The sequence below is a fragment of the Conger conger genome, chromosome 2 (genome assembly GCF_963514075.1).
Source record: "Conger conger chromosome 2, fConCon1.1, whole genome shotgun sequence".
Lineage (NCBI taxonomy): Eukaryota > Metazoa > Chordata > Actinopteri > Anguilliformes > Congridae > Conger > Conger conger.
This window is the reverse complement of record NC_083761.1, coordinates 53,751,326-53,766,788: the sequence shown is the minus strand read 5'-3', so window position 1 is coordinate 53,766,788 and position 15,463 is coordinate 53,751,326. Positions and strand designations below refer to the sequence as shown.

At 42.9% G+C, this 15,463-nt stretch overlaps 2 protein-coding genes across 3 annotated transcripts in view; one reads left to right on the top strand and one right to left on the bottom strand.

The window, feature by feature from the left end:
• Nucleotides 1-3: 3 nt before the first annotated feature.
• On the top strand, nt 4-3,216 carry zgc:112496 (uncharacterized protein LOC541336 homolog). 2 transcript variants are annotated; one of them, XM_061232617.1, is made up of 6 exons: nt 4-161; nt 1,276-1,435; nt 1,875-1,968; nt 2,199-2,358; nt 2,554-2,706; nt 2,848-3,216. In XM_061232617.1, the coding sequence occupies exons 2-6, from the start codon at nt 1,296-1,298 to the stop codon at nt 3,000-3,002; spliced, it is 702 nt and encodes a 233-aa protein (XP_061088601.1). In that variant the 5' UTR covers nt 4-161; nt 1,276-1,295; the 3' UTR covers nt 3,003-3,216. The 2 variants fall into 2 exon arrangements, with proteins under 2 accessions (XP_061088601.1, XP_061088602.1); XM_061232618.1 differs by lacking the exon at nt 4-161 and adding an exon at nt 169-308.
• A 6,409-nt stretch (nt 3,217-9,625) lies between these two features.
• The window catches only part of rhbdl1 (rhomboid, veinlet-like 1 (Drosophila)), a 53,153-nt gene continuing 47,315 nt past the window's right edge, over nt 9,626-15,463 (bottom strand). Inside the window, exons 6-8 of the mRNA XM_061232773.1 lie at nt 12,918-13,018; nt 10,170-10,230; nt 9,626-9,897 (exon numbers count right to left, since the gene is read on the bottom strand). Of these exons, the coding sequence (XP_061088757.1) occupies nt 9,626-9,897; nt 10,170-10,230; nt 12,918-13,018 (434 nt within the window). The remainder of the gene's footprint in view (nt 9,898-10,169; nt 10,231-12,917; nt 13,019-15,463) is intronic.

Sequence of the window (15,463 nt, the reverse complement as noted above, 5' to 3'; positions counted from 1 at the left end):
TGCACAGTGCATAAGAGGAGGCGGTGCATTCTACAAGCACGTGGTATTAGAGCGGCGAAAGGGAAGCGTTATTCAAGAAATGCAGTTTGCACTTGAACTTTTGTTGCAGATGACCAAGATCGCGATAGAAATATACTACAGTTCAGTCACCTGGCGAACAAGTGAGACAGTCGTTAATTAACCTTTTAAGTTGCCGTTTTATGGAATTTCGTTGGGTGGATTCTTGGCTCAACTAAGTACAGTCGTTACTAGAGAAATTGATGCATTGCACAGTTAGGGGATTGCCTTTGAAGAAAAAAATATAGAAGGTGCTTGTTATTGAACGTATTTGTTAATACTGGTAATTTAGTTCGCTAACTTAAAGGTTTGGACCAAGATGCTCTTTCTACGATGCTCAAGGACAGCACGTAAGAAGAATGTGAGATAGTTGAGGCTTATTGTTAACAATAAAGAACTCAGACTTTAGTGACGTTACCTTTGATCCAGACCCTTAGTAATGTAGATGAAGGGACAAATATGCAGAATTCCAACGTTGTCATTATTGGGGGAATGAACAGGATAAAGGGTGGTGGTGTCCGTTGCAATATAAATGTACAAATAAGACATTTTTGTGCATGGAACGTTAGTTAGTTATATTTAGTCAGTTATAAAATTCAAACTAACTTAAGTAGGCCTATTTAAGTAGATGACCGATTTGTTTTATTCAGCTGAATTTTGTAGACTGTAGTCAGTCTTTTTTTTTTTGGGGGGGGGGGGGGGGATCTTAGGCTACTATAAATACTATACACACTTGCTTCCAAAAATCCATAATATAATAATAAATTCTGGTAATTACTTAAATTTTTCAATGATAGCTTCCAAACCCATACAGAATGTTGGATACGATGTAGGATGTGAATATGAACAGGCCAAAGGTTCATTGGTTTTTCCATACAGACATTTTGAAAATAGACCCACTTGTATAGCTATTATAGCACCAAACAAAATTGAATGCCACTGAATTTAACGTTTTTTCCTCCATAACCTCTGATGTGACTTTGTACTTGATAGACACACATTGGGCCTCATGCAAGCGACACTCATGAACAGATTTATTCTAAAATGTTCTTGTATGAGGCCCATTGTTTATATTTACGTGATTGTATCCCACTAAGCCGTTGGCATAGCCCGTTTACTAGAAAGAAGAGACATTGCACTGTGAGGATGCAGTGTGGTTTCCCTATTGTTGTGTCTGGGGGAAATGGCAATCCCATATTCTCTTTCCTTGCCTTGCAGCAAGGTAGAAACTTTCCAGCATGTCGCTTAACAAGCGGCTGTTTGCCTGTGAGGACCCAAGTGTGTGGAGAGACATATTTGAGAAATATTGGCAAGTGGTGAAGCTCAAGTCTGATGGCAAGGGAAAGAAACACGGCAGGCTGCTTCCCCTGGATAAATGGTGAGTTTCACCTGCATCAGTCATTACTGTATGTTAGTCATCATTACATTACATTTACATTATTGGCATTTGGCAGACGCTCTTATCCAGAGGGACGTACAGTTGATTAGACTAAACAGGAGACAATCCTCCCCTGGAGCAATGCAGGGTTAAGGGCCTTGCTCAAGGGCCCAACGGCTGTGCGGATCTTATTGTGGCTACACCGGGATTAGAACCACTGACCTTGCGTGTCCCAGTCATTTACCTTAACCACTACGCTACAATCCTCCCATCCTCATCTGTGGGCCTGTATACTGTACATCATGCAACCGCCACAACTTTGCTTTTGCATGGTACAAAAAAGTACATTAATGAACCACAGGTTTCGTGTAATTGATTTGCCTGTTCAGTTGGTCTATTGTTGATGTTAAAGAATAATCTGGCTGGTGTCCATGCCAAGGTATCAGGAAGAGCTGCCTGCAGCCATAGCTGGCAGATCTGAACGCTATCTTACCCATTCTGAGCTAGCCAAGCTGATGGAGTGGAAGCTTACGGTGAGTATCCTGAAAAAGACGTGGATGTTGTCGGCACAAGTCACTCTTTTGACTGCACTATCCTGTCAGGGGCTCGGTGTGGTCCAAAACGAGCACTGTGTCCCACTAGAGCTTTCATTGCTTAATGTGACATTTTAGTTTGTAATTGTGAAATCAACCACTTTATTAAATGCACATGTTGAAGAAAGTGGTGTGTGTAATCTCATCTCTCCATTGATTTTTGGGGGCAGAGGGGGAAGTTCCGCCCCAGGTTGCAGCAGTTGGTGGAAACTAATTCCAGCGAGACGGTGGAAAGGTGCACTAAAAAGGCCTTCAGTCTCCTCCCTGACATCACTGCTGCCATCACTGAGCTCAGCTCTTTGAAAGCTTTGGGCCCTGCCACTGCCTCCGGTAAGCAGCAAGTCCTTGAGTCTCTACCCATCAAACTCTCAACAGTGCCATCAGTTTTGATATAACAATAAAAATGAAAACCGTTTCGGCAGGTGAAATGGCGTGAAGTGGCATTGGAGGAAAATGGTATTGTGTGGTTGTCTTGTGTGATTTGTACATCTATATTTCCCACTTTGGACTCTTTCTGCTCTTCAGCGGTGCTGGCTGCTGGGGCTCCGGAGCAGGCTGCCTTCATGGCTGATGAGGCTGTGGAGAGCATTCCCAACCTGAAACCCATCCAGTACACTGTTAAGCACTATTCCCTGTACCTGCAGAGCGTGAAGGAGCGCACACAGGCTCTCAACCAAGGTTAAACAAAAGTGGCCTACTAACCTGTTGGTGGAAGTGGGGGGGGGCTGGTTATTGGCTGGGGATACTGTTATAGTGGTATTGTGGTGAAAACAGACTGTGGCCTTGACCATAGCCCTTTCCTCCCCCCCTCTCTCTCAGCGGACGCTGACCAGGACTGGACGCCCCACAAGGTGGAGCTATGTTTGTGGGCATGGGACGTGGCGAGTCAGCTGCAGCCCTCCCTGCTCCAGAACAGCTGCGATGAGGAGACTGAAACCGCCAAGCCACGTGCCAAGAGGCAGAAAATCAAGTAGACTCTTCATCTGTGCTAGGACCAGGTAGAGAGGATCACAACTTGCACTGGATGTTGACCAATTCACTTATCTGATGCACGTAAACACTTGTGTGCATTTGTCTCACACTTATGCACATTTGGTATTTTATAAACTGATGCATTTTTGTCACAAATTGATTGCAGTCTCTTGGTAAATCCGGATCACAATAAAAAGCAGTTACTTCCGACACTCATACTTTGTGAAAGGTCTGCCCTTTGCTGTACTTATGGAACCAGCGGCACAGGAAGTACTACACAGTTTGTATTGTCATTCTCTGAATGCCATCGATGTGGACAGGGCTGTGGGTGGAAAGATGAAGTGCTGCTTCTTCAGATTCTGTAGGGAAGCTCGAGCTATTCCTGGCTCTGGCTGAAGCTTAGACCTGAAGCAGTGAGTTGTTAGGGGAGTACAACGTTTCTGCACCAGCTGGAGTGAGAAGCTCCACTGCTTCTAATAGTAGCCTCAAGGAGGGCACTGTATTGAGAATTCGGTCACATAAAGAAAGAACATAAGGTGTCTCCACCACTGATGTCAGGCAACACCCTAAGAGCCTAAAATTCCGAGTTAATCTTGCTGCATTAATTCAGGTGCATTCAAACACACACCATGTCATGTTTGCGCTATTTATTTGCATTGTTTCTAAATTAAAGCAAGTACAACCAACAGTACAAAATAAAACAGAATTATATACAATATAAAATGGTTCAGTTCATTACATTTAAAAAGTACAATACATCATGAAATAATACATGTAGAATTTAATATAAACTATTTATATGTACATATCTTTTGTTTTACTGAATTATTTTTGACCCAGAGAAAAATATTTGTTTTTCTTTCTCCCAAGACAAGATTGTAAACGATATGTAGGTACAACTGCTGGTCTGGGTCTGGACATTTTCTTCGCACCACATTAATCACAGCAACAATAACTCCTTTGAAAACTGTTCAAGCAGAGTAGATATGACTTTTGTTGGCCACCCCGTTCCCGCCACCTTCCCCTCATAACGAGCCAACAACACCAGCTTCTTTTAAAATGTGAGCAAAGGCAATCTGTGCACATTTCACAAACGATCATAACAAACCAATTCACAGGTACATGGCTCAGATTTATTGTAATTGGCTGTATGTTGTGGCTGTCTTTTTAAATTAAGTGGTGCTACATCTGTGATCAACTTAGGAAGTCACACTAGGAGACTTCCAATGCGTTATATAAGTTTGGTTGTTATTGTGATTAATAACAACAGTGTTTTGTCTGTCAAACTACAGTAGACTGCATCATTGTAAAATTATTTAAATATATAGCGCATTAATGCTATTATATAGTCATCAAACAATGAAAAAATGAAAGCATCTATTCAGTGAGGAGTCAGTTTAAAATGTCCACAGTGCAGACAGATTTCACTTAAACTAGATGTATGCAATATTACATTTGAGTTAAGAGCACAAGGGTTTAAGATCAGGAGGTAATACTTTTCAGAATGCAAAGAGATGATGGGAAAGTCTTAAATGATAACACCAAACTAGAACCAATGGATTCTATGAACAAGAGATTATTGTGAAATACCGGTAATGATATATATATATTTTAAACAAAGTTTAACGAAATTGCATAACGTAAAGATGAAATTAAGCATATAATTTCATTATTTGATATGCGTAGCTAAGAAGGCAAAAGCAACACACTGAAAGGCCTACAAAAAATGTCACGAGTTTGAAGGCTTGATTTATCTAAAATTTAAGGAAACGGAAGGTGATAAAGACTGGTAAAATTCATATCCCGGTGTGCAATATAGCTAAGCCGTTTGTGTTGTAATTTGGTCTGTCAAATGCAAAGTGACTCAAGATGGGTCTAAGAGCGGAGTGTGGAGCGCTCTGTGAGTGTGCAGGGCTCTGCTTCAAACTGCTTCTTCTCAATTGTGTGTTTGAGCTTAGAGAGTGAAGCAGTGATGCAAAAACCATTTGTGTTAACTGATGCCCTCTAGGTCACAGTGTATGACCTCACGAGCTGTTCCAGTACACTCTCCATATGGCTGTTTCCCTAACTAGCCATATGTGTACAAATATTGGCATTTCAGCAAGACAGTAATTAGGTCAACAAAAACTGATTTGATTCACTCCTACAACAAAGCAGTTGTGTTAACAGTGCGGCCAGTGGTCTGACTAAAGCATAGCCCTCAGTAATATCAATACACATTGTGACACAACACCTTTTAATACATATATGAAGGCATGTCAGCTTTGCAACTGTAACTAGTATCTTACACACTCCCTTTCTATGGTCCAGTACCCTACTAATCAACTTCTGCTAATCACCTGAAACTGCAATAGTGTTTAGATAAGACATCTTCCAATTTGCTTTTCTTCCTGGCTTGGTCAGAGCAGTGTTCTCCTTTTTCTGTGCGAAGCACAAATTCACCAGCCCTTTCCTTATGTCATTTAACCTAGAGTAAATACCCATTCATAGCAGATGTGTTTGGACTCCAGCCCAGTGCTAGGTAATTAGGCGTTCTGTTTAGTTGTGGAGGCGGCAGAAAGCAAGCATCTCCGCTCTGTGCTCTGCTCTGGCACCACAGAGTTATGAGGATGTGTTCATTTTCCCCTTGGCTGCTTCGTACACTGTAATTGATGCTCCGAAAACCTGAAAGTGTGTGTTTCCTTGTAATTACGAAACATAAAGAAGTAATACACATTAAAATGGAGCTAGACAACGGAGGCCATTCTGATTTATTTATCCATTTGCCTTACTCCGAACGGCCATAAATGTCAACGATGTGTTCTACGGCACCATATATGCAAGAAAATATAGTGTTTGTGTTCGTGTGTTTATTTTCAATCAACGTGTGCTCTCCGTCCCTTTCCACTATAACCCCTGCCCCCTCCCCCCTCACACACACACGCACTCACACTAATATACAAACATAAACGTCAACAGTTTTTCCCCTCTACGTTCTCATGCTCTCAATTCAAAATGTTTATAGCCATTCCTGTTATCTGTCACTATGGAACTCTTTGTGACTCTCTACCACTGTAAAGTTTATAAAAGGGACTGCTGGATTATTAATTTGTATTTATATTTATTAAGCAGTACTATGTGCTGTCAACAGTCAACCCAATCTGTCATACTGCAGTGCTTTCTAGCAAGAACCCCAACCTCTTACCTGCAATTTATTATCAAACCTTACACTCCTGACAGACCACTCTGATCCACATCCACTGAGCATTTTATTGTCCATTCCCATAAAGGTCTTTCCTTCCAGTCACAACATTCTCAGTTTCCCTGTTACATCTACTGTGTTACTTTATGCTGTCGGTTTATATGTTTCCTGCTTCTACGTAAGTTATGTATTAAATGGTACTGTTGCTTGGGATCCTAATGACAAATGGCATCCGCTCTTTGTTGCCTAAACCTTTTTGTATGCACTTATGTTCCACGGAATAAGAGCGTCTGCTGAATACCTAAATGTAATATAAGAAGCATAGACATAGGTCAGAGTAATCAATCCGTCATTCTAACCCAGTGTAAAGTTCAGAGAATAACCAAAGACCTGGCTCCGTTCCTAGTGACTTTATCTCTAGGACCTGCCATTACTACAACTGACGGTTATTACCCCACCAGGATGAGATGACTATCGAACACAAATGGTTTAGTTAGATTGGACTTGTATTTCTACAGCCCTCTATTTCTACAGGCAAAACTAAAGCAGCAAATATTTTACAGCGTGGAGCAGTTAAAAACTCACAGCTCCAGAGGCACAAAGACAGTCCCTTTCCCTGATCTAAATGCTTCTCCACTGTTCTCACTCAGTTTCTCACAGTTGACTTTAAGGTTGTGTAAAATAGTTGTATTTCTTACTGGGTCATTAGCTCATTTTTGACCCAGGTTTTGCAGGGTGGCCTTTAAGTACTAAATTCTATTAAGTACTATTCTACTCTAGAACTTCAGCATGCTTTTTCCATATGCAACCAATATTCAAATTATTCTAAAATAAATTGGCAAATAAACAGGGGAGGCCTGCATGCAATACTTCATTAATAATGGAACCTGACCAAGGCCACCTTGCTGATTATTCTCCTTCGCCTCTTATGTGCATGTATAATCTGTTGGGCTTTCAGTTGGGGTAATCATTGTTCTATGTCTCCTATGTTACCTTATTCTGCCCAACACATTTCCACCCCAGGAGACGGACGGATTTTCTCGAGCTGTGCATTGGTCTCTCAAACCATGCCACCTCTGTCCATCTCCTAATTCGACTATATCAATGTCGACCACAGCGCATTGGAAGATGTACAGTAACTGCACATTTAGTTCTATGTGGCACCTCCATCAGTGTCAACAATGTGCTTTCAGCCAGTGTGGATGGAGGGCCAAGAGTTCTGCAGTTATGTCGCCACTGAGTATCTGTCTTTCCTACAGTGCATGGGCAGCTGCCAAGGTACTATGGAGCTTGTGTTCCAATGAGCCTTTGTGGTTAAGAGCCACAATTACCTCCCCAGGAAAACACAGATGTTACTTAAACCTGTTTCAGCACACTCAAAGAGCCCTGTTCCACTTTACGCAGAAATGTGTACTATATGTACCCATTTCTATTCAATTCATCCATATCCATTATATATATCCATATTCCTTTGTATTACAACTATTATAGACCAGCCAATCTGATGGCTTTATTAAACTATGAATAGCTAGTATGCCTTGGCATGAGCAACTCAAATTTAGTTTACAGTCTTGTTAAAGATGTAAAGAAAATAGGAACAACAATTTTTTTAAGGAATGTAGCTCATAAATGCATTCTTGGCTCAAGCTGGTTATTGGCACTGCATCAATTTAACGTCCAGTTGTGAAAACTCACAGCTCTGAGTCCTAATAAGGACCAGGAGAGACCAGAAGCATAAGCACCAGTAGCTGTATAATTAGCGGTGTCTGCTCACAGACATCAGTATGAGGCAGTATCCTGTCCTAGACACAGCAGAAAAGTCAGGCCTAATGAAAGGACTAAAAGAACAGACAAATACGTTTCTAACAAGAACGACAGCATGGATTTTAAGGTAAGCAGCATATACGTATATTTGCACCTGCTTCAGAATCGCAGCATCATTTCTTCAGTTTTTTCAGCTTTTACCCCACAGAATGTTCACTAAAGGACAGGCCCATTTTTGGATCTGAGCAACTTATTGTACCTGCATACTTTCCAGGATCCCCTCTTTCCTTTTTAAACTTCAAGCTGTTTCGACATTTGGATATGTCCTGTATCGATTTGGTTCTTCTATGGCTTAATTTTGAAAAAGAAACCAGCGAGTTAATTGGCCACACAGACATTTTCAATTTGAACAAGGGACTTCTTTTTACAGTTTCCTTTTAAGAGGATCAGTCATAATAGCAATAATAATAGTAATACTGATGTCTACTGTAGCAATAATAATTATGCACCGCGTAAAACATATCCTTTCCTCCCCCCTAAGAATAGAATACTGAATTAACATTGAAAATGATTAACACCTGGTACGCACATCCACTAACAAAGAAGAACAGAAAGATAATTTCAAATTACATACATTCCTTTACAAAAGTAGACAGTTCCTAAGAATCAGACACTGAGGTATAAGAGTGGGCACTGACCGCTCCCAAAGCCCAAGAGGGCACTGGGGACGAGGGACCGAAGGTGGTGTGTCCGCACGCCCAGTGTGTCTGTCTGTGGTTGAACAGGCAAAGGCAAATGTCTCCTGGGTTTCGCCCCCTGATTCAAGTGATCAGGCAGTGGGGGACCTTTTGATGACAGCAGTAAGGAAACCCTTGTGTAGGTGTCCAGTGTGTGTGGTTCCTGCAGCATGGGGGCTGAGGCAGGTGTGATGGCCCCTCAGAGCTTTAGCAGGTGGGCAGCGGACATGGTGCGGTCTGCTAAGACCTGCTGAAATGGCGCCCTTATGCTGAAAGTAAGTCACGGAGCAGGTGACCAAGCTGGGGCTTTGCCAGCGGTGGCAGGTCACCATCTAGCTGGTCTCAAGGCGGTCTGCTAGCTTTTACCGCTCAACTCCCTTGCCATGCTTCCTTCACATTCACTGAACTTCTAATCTACTCCTCTGAGTTTTGAATTACACAGTGCAGATAGTTTTGACAGCAATTTACGTATGCTACTTTGTGAACCAGTGCGGGCTATGTTTGGATACAGAATAATTCAAATGAAAAGCACCTTAAGGGCCACCCTCCATTTTGTGTGATTATGAGGAGGTTCAGCAGTGGGCCCTCTCTGTTGATAGTACAGGTACAGTGCTACGGAGAGCAGCTGTCTGACAGGTTTGGGAATGGTGTGAGAATCGGCTGAAGAGTCAGGTGTCTGCTGAGCGTGTTCTGGAGATGGTGCTTCTGGAGTGGGCTCTTCAGAACTATGAGCTACATTTGGTCCTGTGTGAAGCCACGGCTTCCTGCAAAACCGCAGCAAGTCAAACACGATAGTTTGGGTTGACAGAAGGTGTAGCACTGCTGTTCTGTTTCACTTCTCAACAAGATATCTGTGTTGTCAGGGTATGCCTAACTGATGTGTGGGCAGGGTTGGATGGGCTGTACGGGAGGGGACCAGATTTGGGGGTAGGGGAATCCTGTCTCAGGGAGGGGGCGGGATCTGTACGCCTAGCAGCTCGTAGGCGAAGATGTTCCAGAAGATGGCGAAGAGGAGGAAGGTGATGAAGGAGAAGACGATGACCCACCAGGAGCACTGGCGCTGCAGGCTCTCCTCGTAGCTGCGCAGGATGAGCAGGCCCATGCTGATGCCCACTACCGCCCCCGACAGGTGGGCCATGAAGCTGGGCTGAGGGCCCGAGGAGGGCAGCGGTGGGGAGAAGCGCAGCCACACGGCACGCCCCACCTCTGAGCTCACTGCAGGGAGGGGGAGGATCACAGCACAGGCAGTGAGGAACTCAATGCAAGAACTCTCCAGCTCTCATTGGACACCATTCATCATGTAATTTACCCTGTCATTGACCTGGGACCCTTCTAAAAATGAAATATTAAAGCTGTAAGCTTATGCATTTGACGAGCATTGGCCACCCTTTCAACGTCGCTCACTTGCACATTGTCACCAATTACTGTGGTCTCTAATCCATAACAATGGACATATGTTGCAAATGAACAGGGACTGAGACACTTACTGCACACCAGAGCCAGGATCATCCTGAGCAGCTTGTACGGGCAGCGCATCCCAGCCCAGTTCTGAAAACACAGCAGGACACTCCTGGTTAGGGCAAACTGCCTGGTCAGAGCACCGTGCCTCAGCAGGGTTCATGGGGATCTCATTGACTCAGCTGGCAGACTAACCTGTCTGTTACCACATCTCACAGGGTCCTCAGAGGCACAGAGAGATCTGTGAGAGTGTGACAGAGGCACACGGGTATCAGGACTGCCTTCTCCCACTGACAGTGTACTCCTGTTCCATTAATCAGGGACGTGAGGGCTTAACAGTGTGTGAAAGTGCCCTAATAAAATCACTGTGGTTCTCTTAAAAACAAAGGGTAATTTCAGACTTGGAGAAAGAACTTGATCTAGGAGTAACACTTTCATTCTCTATTATGAAAGATTGCAGCAATCTCTAGGCTGTTCAGGCATAGAATTTGTCCCACAGAAAAAAGTGAAGCAAGCTCCATGCAAGATTAAAGATCCCAGAGAAAACCAATAAAGAAGAGACCTATTAAATTTCTTCCCCCAAATGTGTAATCGGCCTGAGGAATGGCAGCAATCATAAATTCATAATAATGGGTGCAAATAAATGATGAGCTTGTCGGGAGCAGAGGGCAGTCAACAAAAGTGAGAGAGGAGATGAAGTGTGTGATCTATCTGCTCCTTTTATCAAAATTAAAGCAGCTCTTCCTAGAGCTGTGCATTCCCATTGCAGCTCTGAGGACAGTGTTAACATCACTCTATGTCTATATACACTCAAACGACCAAGTGTAAATGGGCTCTGAGATACTCAAACCACCTACAATCATTCCACGGTCAAAGTCACTTAAATCACATTTCATCCCCATTCTGAGGTTTGTCTGAACAACAACTGAACCCCTTGATGATGTCTGCATGCTTTTATGCTTTGAATTGCTGCCACATGATTAGATATTTGTGATTCATGAGCTGGTGTACATGTGTACCTAATAAAGTGGTTACTGAGTGTATACTATATTTACACACACACTATGATATGGTTGCACAGCTTGGGTAAATGTTGAGAAAATTGTTATCATGCAAAACAAGTTGTAAATTGTTATCATACATCATCCATTCTGTTCCATTCCAAAAACTTCACACTCCGTGTCTCAATTACATTCAAGATAGGTACCTGCAAAATTGCGCACTGCCCATGAGAACAACAGCCAGAATCAGATTTCTCACATCTTTTTCACTCCCTGACTCACACCTGACTGTGCAACGCATGTGTGCTATATTTAGCCAATGAGGGACAGTGGTAAAAACTGTGTGTGCACCAGAACACGGGACGTGCGGTGGATGGATCCAGTTAGGTTACTGGATTGCCTTTCTCACACCTTGCATCATATGTGTTTTAAAACCCAACATGTGGGTGAGTAAATACAACTGAAAGTCAACAAACACATAAATATTTTCATCAAATGGTATGCCTCTTTGAAGGCACTGACAGGAAAGGAAATGTTTTCGCCCAGGGCTGTTGGGTGTGATAGCCAATTAAAATCATGTTTTCGCTCTTATATTTGTTCAGTAATAACAAATAAGCTAAGGAATGACCGCAATACATCATCTGAATGTTGGCATGCTGGACCATGCAGGGTAATTGTGTAGTAGCCTTCACTGTCGACCGGATATGCATGTCTCCTTCCTTTTAAGTATTTTAATGTAAAAGTGTAAGCTTTAGTCACCAGTTCCATTAATTGACGGAATAAGAGTAAATGCTGTCTTGCAGTTAATTTATTGCTTGGAATGTTTCCAGGTGTCTACCTGTGGGATTATTTAAGGTCAGTTGTGCTGATTAATGGGGGCTCATCATTTTTGCTACTAGCTTTGGGTGGTATGGTAGCCAAGCATTTAGCAAGAGTTTCCCTGAATGTGTAATTTACAACTATGTACATTTCAGTGACTGCAGTTCTGGATTGTGTGCAAATATCTGGTCATTTTTAAAGCCTTTGGTTGTCTGAAGCATCATTCAGCTTTGTGACAGTAATGATAATAATAACATTAAATAAGCAGTGCTATTAGCATAAATGATCTCCTGGAATGCAGTGGCAACAAAATAAGGGATTTTGCTTGAATGTGACGGAAGATCAGACCATCAGCCTCTGTTGTTGGTGCCACATTTACCAGTGTCTCATCACCTGTAATGGCAGCCTGAGCTAACTGTAAATGACGGCATTACACCCGCGGTGAGATCGATCAATCTGGGGATCATGCACGCATAATCGTGACGGTGGCCGGCGTTCACTGTAACACCACATTGTGATATTTCACATCTGTGCCTGACGAAGTGATCCACAAGTGACTCGGTGGTGATTGTGTGGGCAGGGCAAGATGTTCTATCAACCAATCTGGCTTGACAGCACTGCCTGACAGAAGGTAAGCTGATGGTGAGTCATATGTGAGTACCAGAGCTCATTTCTCTGGGGCATGCATTTGTTTATATGTCTTTAATCTCATCCTTATTATTATTCTAAATGGAAAACAGCAAATAAATATTCAAGTGAGCACATGCATGTTTCACACAGCCATATAGATACATAGAAGCCCAGTTCAGCTGCACACTGCCAAACACAAAATGGCTGAACACTTGAGCAAGAAGGACATGAAAGGCCTGTTAAAGGAACAGAGCTCTCCTTGGTGATGCTAAATGTTCTCTCCCCATTAAGACTGACGATAGCAGCAGCAGCAGTAATAGCAGTTACCATGACAACGTTGGCCAGATGCGCAGAACACAGAGCGTAGACCCCCCCAGATCCCCCCACTACTGGAGCTCTCATGTCCGTGATGGACACAGTCAGGGAGCCTGGAGATAGAGAAAGACAGAGAAAGGAGAGAGAAGAGTCAGTTTCCACATCGCACCTGTAAAGGTCACCTTCCCTCTGCCTCTCATGAAGGCATACAGTAAGCAGAGAAAAAAAGGTCACCCAGTCTGAACAGTGTCACTTCATGCTGACCTTTGCTTGCCCTCTGTACACGTGCATATAAGAGGTAGCAATGCTTCCACATTATAGGTGCATGATATATACTGAAAGTTAATGATGGCTTTCTTCCTATTATGAGGATTTAAACAGAGTGATTCAAGTGGTGAAGCAGGAACGGGGGCTCAAGGAAGGTGAATTTTAGTCAGAGGATGAGTGGGCTGTACTATGTGAGCTGTTTTTGCAGCCTATTCCAACAAGATTCAGGCGTGAACAGAAGGATGGAGTAAAGGCAACGGGCTGTTTTCAATTCTGTACTAACACAAATGGCACAGACAAAACAAATAATCTGCACATTGGATCAGATTTCTTAACAAATTACACGCCACATCGTTTGTCTTCTGGCTCAGGCATATTTTTAGCCAGTACAAATGTGACCCAGCAATCATGCAGTGTCATTGTTCATAGAAGGATTGTCATAGCTGTCATTAATCAGACCAGATCAAAATGAGATATATACATGAGGTCAGACCCTTTCTGATTATGTAAATGCAAAAAGAACTAAAGAGACGAGCACACCAAATTGATAGTCTCATCAATTGTTGGGGTAGACAGAGGGTAATGTGCACTATGGTGATGTTCAATAGAAAACAATGCTATAGTGAAAAATGAAGCACATTTGTCTGCTTTATTATGTGCCTACATTTGCAAAACTGTATGTGTACATTTAGTAGCTGTAGACAACCCGGGGGGGTGGTTGGAGGTGGGCTTTCTAGAGTTGGATGAAATTTTATCCATCAGCCACACAATCGTGACCATGGAATGCTCATGTAACAGATGGGAACACCTCCACACACATTAATCATGGTCACTTTCCCATCCATTTATTTTGATGCCCTTTACATGGATTTCTGGAGGTCTGGAAAGTTTGTGGTAACGTAAACTCACCATGTTCCGAACAGAACACGGGGGAAGCAGCCACTTCCACCAGAAGTTAACGTTCGTTCAGCGGTAATTTTTCTCCTGAGGAATGTGGTTTATGATTATGGTTCCTTTGACTGATTTGATTGATCAGAATTGGACCAATAACTATAGATAAGACGACAAATAACCAGACAATGTCCCTGTGTTCGGAAGACCGTGTTGGCTCACGACGGTCTGAACACTGCCGTATAAGCCTGATCGGTTCATAGTCCCTCGTTAGCAACAGCTTCCCCACCGCAATGTCACAGTAGAGCACTATAACCATGTCACTGTATGCTGACATGGATGACATATATGGCTCGTACCAAGTCACACTCAAAAACCAAAGCTGATCTCAGAGTAATTTTTTCATGTGGAACATGGTGAGCTCACTTGGTGCTTGGAACACAGTGACTTTACATTACTGTAACTGCTTTTTCATCAGCTAAAGATTAACACAGATTTATGCCATCTCCTCTTTTTGTAGTGTGAGCAAACTACAATTACAAATGGGTGCTCAAATCTTTCCAGAATAGAAGGGGAATCCCATTTGATCTGTACAGTTAGAACCTCTGTCCCCTCCAGTTTAATACTTAATTCAACTGGATATCTATCTCTCCTCTGTCACTGAAGCAGAGGTATTACATGCATTATATCTTATACATTATATCTGCCAACTTATTATTATTGAAACGGATCAGAGTAGTTCCAGAGGATATTGTGAAATATCCATTAGTTTGTAATTACTAAAATGAAATCAAATGTATTTCCTCAACAAGTGCAGTCATTACATTGTCTATAAAGTCAAAGGCTCTGGTGCTTCCTCTACCCTCCCCCCAAATAACGACTAAAAATAACTTTCAAAAGTAAGAATTTGGAGTCACAGACACAATAGCGAGGCAAGGGGTATGCCTCTTGAGGACACAGTGCATCCTTGTTAGTAAGTGGGTGGAATGAAATGGCAGAATGGGAGCACATCTCTGAGAAACCAGGTGTGGGGTGCTGTCTTGAAGTTAGCAAGGGCCCTGGGAGCTTCCACGGTGCTGGCAAACATTGCCGACGGGAAGCTCTGTGCTGCGTGGTGGAGGAGCCTCCTGAACAGGGACACCAGTGGGAGTACAGGCGCCCGTGGTCTTCCTGCCTCCTGCTGCCACAGCTTCAGTGCGGAGGAGCTGAGATACGAATATCGAGTGTGCGCTACATCCTGCTTCTCCTCCCAGTATTTGACAGCAGTGAGGTTCCATATCACACATCAGGATCTAAAATGCCATGCCTTAATGTGAAGTTTATTCATTTCATTGGAGGTTATAGTTAATTCTCTTGGATGTTCATCCTCCCTAACTCTCTCCCTCTCTCTCTCATTCTCT